This window comes from Wyeomyia smithii, chromosome 3, assembly GCF_029784165.1.
Source record: "Wyeomyia smithii strain HCP4-BCI-WySm-NY-G18 chromosome 3, ASM2978416v1, whole genome shotgun sequence".
NCBI lineage: Eukaryota > Metazoa > Arthropoda > Insecta > Diptera > Culicidae > Wyeomyia > Wyeomyia smithii.
This window is the reverse complement of record NC_073696.1, coordinates 177996825-178002893: the sequence shown is the minus strand read 5'-3', so window position 1 is coordinate 178002893 and position 6069 is coordinate 177996825. Positions and strand designations below refer to the sequence as shown.

Genomic DNA, 6069 nt, shown 5'->3' with positions numbered 1-6069 from the left:
ACCTTCATAGCTTCCGGCGAGCCAGGAGTTCCGTTTTGGTGATGATGGAAACCGGTTGGCGTCGTGTAGATGGAATCGAGTGGTGGAACACTGGTGCTGTCGGATCGTGATTTCAGATCCGCTTTTTCGCTGCAATGAGAAGAAAAAACGAAGGAAAGTGTATAAACAACAGGTTTCTAATGTGCTTGCACTTGTGTTTTTTTACTTTTTTTTTCGCACAGAGCGTGGTTGAATTGTATATAAGGGAAAAGCAAAGTAAAAAACTTCTCCTACGCTAGCAGCCCGAAAGCCGGATGTCGAAGGATTGTCGAAGCAACATTCTTTATGCTGTGGAACAATACTCGCAGTCAATACGAAGTTTGCAGAACGGTATCGAGAGTATATTAAAGATGTGTCTTAAAGGGTAATTGAAACGTTGTTGAAAATAGCAACTGGCATAAAAATTGAATGAAAATTAATGCAAAGTCTAGGTGCTAATATTCTCTTATCGGAACTTGATCTTTGGGTTTATTGGACACAGACTTTGCAGCCAATTCAAATGCCAATTGCCTAGTCCTGCTGACACAATCTCTGCCGAATCGGGACTTGAATATAGGATGACTATCTTGTTTACTTATTACTACCATTCACCATTTTAATGGTATCACAGCTACCGACATACAGTTATTTAAAGTGTATTTTTCATAAATTGATCCCAAACATAGTTTGAAAAGATGACAGTGAATATCCATTACAGGTCGGATTCGATTATCTGGAAAATCAAAAAAAAAATCTATTCCCGGATAATCGAGTTTCCCGGATAATCGAATCACAGAAAAATATTGAAATTTTTCGATTAATATACATAAAACAAATATTTTCTTTTTTTTTTATTTTACTTGTATGATGCAGTGGCGTAACCAGAAATTATTTCTGAGGCGGAAAGGGGTAAAATCTTGAAAAGAAAAAAAAAATTGGACATTGATTATTTTCACTTAATTCGAACATGCCCCAAACATGCCGGAAGTGACAAAAATGGTAACAAATAAGCCAGAAGGCATGGTAAGCGAAAAATTTCGGAATGAAAATTAGAAACGTACAGGAAAAAAATATAATTCCCGATAATCGAGTCTCCGGATAATCGAGCCCGACCTGTATTTTACAGTACCCCAATCTGACCATCAGTGGGGTTGCATAGTCCCGACGTTTGATTTATGTCACCACAAAGTCCGGGACATCATGGTTTTTTCTCCTTCAAAAAAAAATGTACACTTATTAAAATTATTTAAATTTTTTATTTGTTTATTATGACAAATTTTATTTTTTCTATTTTTTTGCTCCAAGTTCAGTTAACTAATATTGGTTTGCTTACAGCAAGCCTGTCCAACGTATGGCCCGCGGGCCACATCCGGCCCTCTGTTTCATTTCTCACGGCCCACGTTAAGTTTGGAAACACGTTTCTCATCTGGCCCACGTGTTGATGTATTTAGATTGGAATTTGTTGTGATAAAAAAAACCTTTGTATAAGTTCAATCTACATTTCAAAGTGAAAAACGTTTCCAAAGGAATGAAAGCAGTGAGGAATAGTTGTGGTTCAACTTTATCAGAGGAGAATTTCGAATCATGTTTGTAGATTTCAGTATCAGATTTGGAAATCAATATGACTCGTGATCTGGAAAAAAGCCAATAGTTTCAAGCAAGCTTAGAAAAATGACTGGAGACACTATACTGACGACTTTTCTCTCTCTTCACTCTAACAGCCTCATGCATGAGCTATTAATGAGAGCTCACATACAGCTACAGCTTAAACAAGGCAAAGAAACTGTTTTATGCTGCGTACGACAGCTCATTCTTGCGCATGTATTTTGTTCGTTCGGACATGACAGCCTAGTTTGCTCATTTCGAGGATGTCCTGTTCCTGTTGACAGCCTGCTGATCGGCTGCGGCTGTCGTCGACTTGCATTTTTTCGTTTCTCCTTTTTCACAGGCCGGTGGCATATGGAATACAAAGCAAACCGTTTCCATTGTTGATATTGTTCCCAACGTAAAAAAAACGTGCTTCGCACCATCTCTCTTTCATTCTTTCATCGGCCTTACTGTCGTGATCATAATCACCTGACATCCCGCTCGGATTCGTGTTGAAGGATGTCGGAAGATTATAGGCTGTCATTCGCGGCAGCTTGGAAATACCAACAGACATAAGAAGACGAAAAATAACAGCCCGTATGGAGTTGCATGTGTGCTGTCGTCAGTTGCTGTCGGGCTGTTTACCGAACGTATGGGGAGCAGAGAGAGCTGTGCAATACAATGAGAGCCGGATCAGTTGAAAATTTGCTGTCATTGTCTTGCAGTCATTTTCATAACAATTTCAAAGTTCCATCAATTTTTTGAGCTCATGTAATTTAAAAATCTACCAACAATAAATAGAATGTTTGTCCTGTTTTACCACAGGATAAATTATTGTTTTCCTTATTTGTTAAAACTGTGACTTTTGAAATCACTTTAGGTATGCTAAGCATCAATCAAACTGCTTTTATATCAAAATCAAAGCGATGTTTTAACACATATTTACACATAATCTAAAAATTAGCTAAAGTTTGAAAGATTTCAAAATTTTGGCCTGGCAGCTGTTGTGGACTGTGAAATTTGGCCCGCGTGTCGTAAAGGTTTGACAGACCTGGCTTACAGTGTGTAGTTTTTGTAGAAAAAAATTCAGAATAATAAAAGGTGAGGTTTTTGATATAAAAATATTTGTTTATGGTGTATATTTTTTTTCGGATAGGCAAAATTGTTATCTACAACTGTACCAAAGACATCACACCGAGCAAATAAACCAATCAATAGCTTTTTTACAAAGCTTTTAACAAATGAGTCATTATTAAAAATTGGCATCTTTTGTCCATAGAAATATCTCTGCAAAATTTTAGCCAAGTCAAAATGTCAATAAAAAAAAATTAAAACCGGGACATTTTTGTGTGGAATTGCTTTCATATGTTACAATAAACATTGTAGCAATCAGTATTGATCTTGCGGATTATGACATTTTAACTCAAGAATGATTTGGAGAACCTTGTCCTTGAACATCTGATATGCCAAAATTTCTTTTACTTTTACTCATTTATGGTCTTTGAACATCTGCAAACATTTTAGGACAGAAAAACTAATATATTTATTTTGTGTGAGTTTTATGAAAATTAAATATTCCATTCTTGTAATTTTGTAATTTTGTAAATAAATTTATAGGATTAAATACCACTCGATATGGGTACTTTCAACATAATGCCCACAGGATACAATCTGACTCCAGACGCCATTTTGATATCCAAGATGGCGATTTGCGGTCTCTCGAATACCAACCCAAAATGGTTTATTACCATCCAGTATGGCACCCAAACACCAAATGGCACCCATCTTCAGACGGCATTTTGTAATTTTATATGGTCAAATACCATCCAATTTAAAATATTTTCAGAACCTGGATGATGTCATGAGGACGAAGTTCAACCACCAACGCCATTTTGAAATTCTAGATGGTGACTTAGTTTCTGGAAAACAACCAATTTGCTCCCATTTCCACTCTGTGTGTTTTGAGAATATTGTATGTGTATATGTATGTATGTTGCAGCATAACTCTCGAAGGCCTGAACCGATTTCAACCAAACTTGGCATACGTGTTCTTTATACAAAGGAAGTGGTCATAGAAATATTGGATAGGATGTATTTGATTATGTATTTTCAGTCTAATTTGAGTTTATTGTAAGTTAATCGATACCGTCGAAGATGCTGATGAGGCAATCCATTTTCCAACGGAATTTTTGAACTCACTCGACCCAGCTGGAATGCCTCCGCATCGATTGTTAACCAACGAAAAAGGTGGTATATAAGCAAGTTTAAAACTAAAATAGAAATATTATTTGAAATGATGGGTTGTAAAAAATATATGGAAATATTGAAAATTATAGAAAAAGCAGAAATTTTTACACGAGAAAAGCCGGGTACATTCAGCTAGTATTTATCATAAATACTTAAGCTAAATAAATCATAGTTTTATAACCATGAATCCAGAGCAACGCTGGTAACGTTCAACTGGTTAAAATAATAGAAATGTGACAGACCAAGCATTGTTTTCGTCGTACTGCCGCATGTACGGAAAGTGAAAATTTCGGTCAAAGTTTCGAGAATATCCGGCAGGAGAGCATACCCAAATCATAACTAATCAATAACATATTTTGTGAAGAGGTTTGATCGTCAATATATTCACGTTTCTATCACGCATATGAAAATAATATAAAATTTTGATATGATTCCTTGTTATTCTTTCCATAGGAGTTACTTACGAACAAAGTATCAGAATATGCACATATTTTGGTTGTGAGAAATGAAATCAGAGATATTTTTGCCTTTCTCCTAGAAAGGTATAGCAATCACTGGAAAAACCAAAGGTATAAAAGTGGTCCCAATGACCGAATGTCATATACCACTCGACCCCTTTCGACGAACTGAGCATTTTCTGTGTGTGTATGTGTGTGTGTGTGTGTGTGTGTGTGTGTGTGTGTGCGTGTGTGTGTGTGTATGTGCAATTTTTTTTTCTCACTAAATTCTCTCAGAGATGGCTGGACCGATTTTCATGAAATTTATTGCAAATGAAAGGTCTAGTTACGCCATAGGTTGCTATTGAATTTTATTGTAATCGGATTTTTAGTTTGAAGGTTATGTATCAAAATGTAAAAATCACGAAACATCAATATCTCAGAAGCCACATAACCGATTTTAATAAAACTGGTTTCAAATGATCGGGCTGTCTCACAAAACCCTTAACTTCTGAATTTCGTAAGGATTGAACATATGGTTCAAAAGTTATGTGAAGAAAAGTTATCTTGAGGTTGTTTAAGCTCACTCATTTTTCTCAGAGATGGCCGAACCGATTTTTACAAAATTAGTGTCAAATGAAAGGTCTAGTTGCCCCATAGGTTGCTATTGAATTTCATTGCAATCGGATTGTAACTTTGTCCGTTGTTCATAAAAATGTGAAATCACATAATGAAAGTAAACATATTGACTTTCTCCTAACGATCACTGGCTAATTAAAAGCTAGAAAAGTGATACAAATGGCCAAATATCATATACTACTCGACTCAGTTCGACGAATCGAGCATTTCCTGCATGTTTGCATGTTTGCATGTCTAGGTGTATATGTGTGTGTGGGTGTGTACATGTGTATGTGCACCTTTTATTTGCCGCTTAGGTTGCTATTGAATTTCATTGTAATCAAACTTTTAATTTTGGCGCTGCGTCGAAATGTGAAAATCGCTCTTATATATCAGAAGCTATGAACATAGTTGAATTCAAATTAATGGGCTTTTAAACCCTTAAACAATGAATTTCATAATGTTAAAAACATGTGGTTAGAAAATTATAGAAAAAAACGTAACCCGGAGACAGTTTAAATCTATAGCTACGATCAAAACATGTTGCCTCAACATCATTTAAATTTGATATTGTTCTATTTCAATGTTTGCGGCCTTGCTCGGGATTGAAGTTGAAGTTTAAAGTCATATCTATCATTTCACTTTTCTTTAGCACAAATATTACGTCAAATATCACATACTATACCTAAATTATTACTTTATATATATATCATCAATATCCTAGTACCCAAAGAGTGGATATACCTTCATTGTATTGTATTTGACAATTTAAGGATGTTTTTCAGAAACCGGAAGTTGCAAAATCGGGTTTCAAAGTGAAATATGGAATTTACTTCCGGCTTGTGAGCCCTGGATAATCTTCCTGAAAAACATTAGGTAATGTTTGTCCCTTTAAGGTTGTTTTCCAGAAATCGGAAGCTACTATGTATCTAGAAATTTAAAATGGCGTCCTAAGTTGATTTCTGGCCTTTGGGTGTAACGCTTCCGCAATACTCATAACGAATGATATTTGTTCATCTTAAGTTGTTTTCCAGAAACTGAAAGTCGGCATCTTCGCCATCGAAATACCCGGATTAGGTAAAATTTGGCTATTTTAGGATGTATTCCAACAACCAGAAGTAGTCATCTGGATTTTTCGCGTGATGTTTTTGAAACATATTTA

The 6069-nt window shown here is 35.7% G+C and overlaps 1 protein-coding gene across 2 annotated transcripts in view; it reads right to left on the bottom strand.

Moving 5' to 3' along the window:
- Positions 1-6069, bottom strand: part of LOC129726657 (uncharacterized) — a 279894-nt gene that overhangs the window by 76558 nt on the left and 197267 nt on the right. For both annotated transcript variants that reach the window (XM_055683609.1, XM_055683610.1), the window contains exon 12: positions 3-129. In XM_055683609.1, the coding sequence (XP_055539584.1) occupies positions 3-129 (127 nt within the window). The remainder of the gene's footprint in view (positions 1-2; positions 130-6069) is intronic.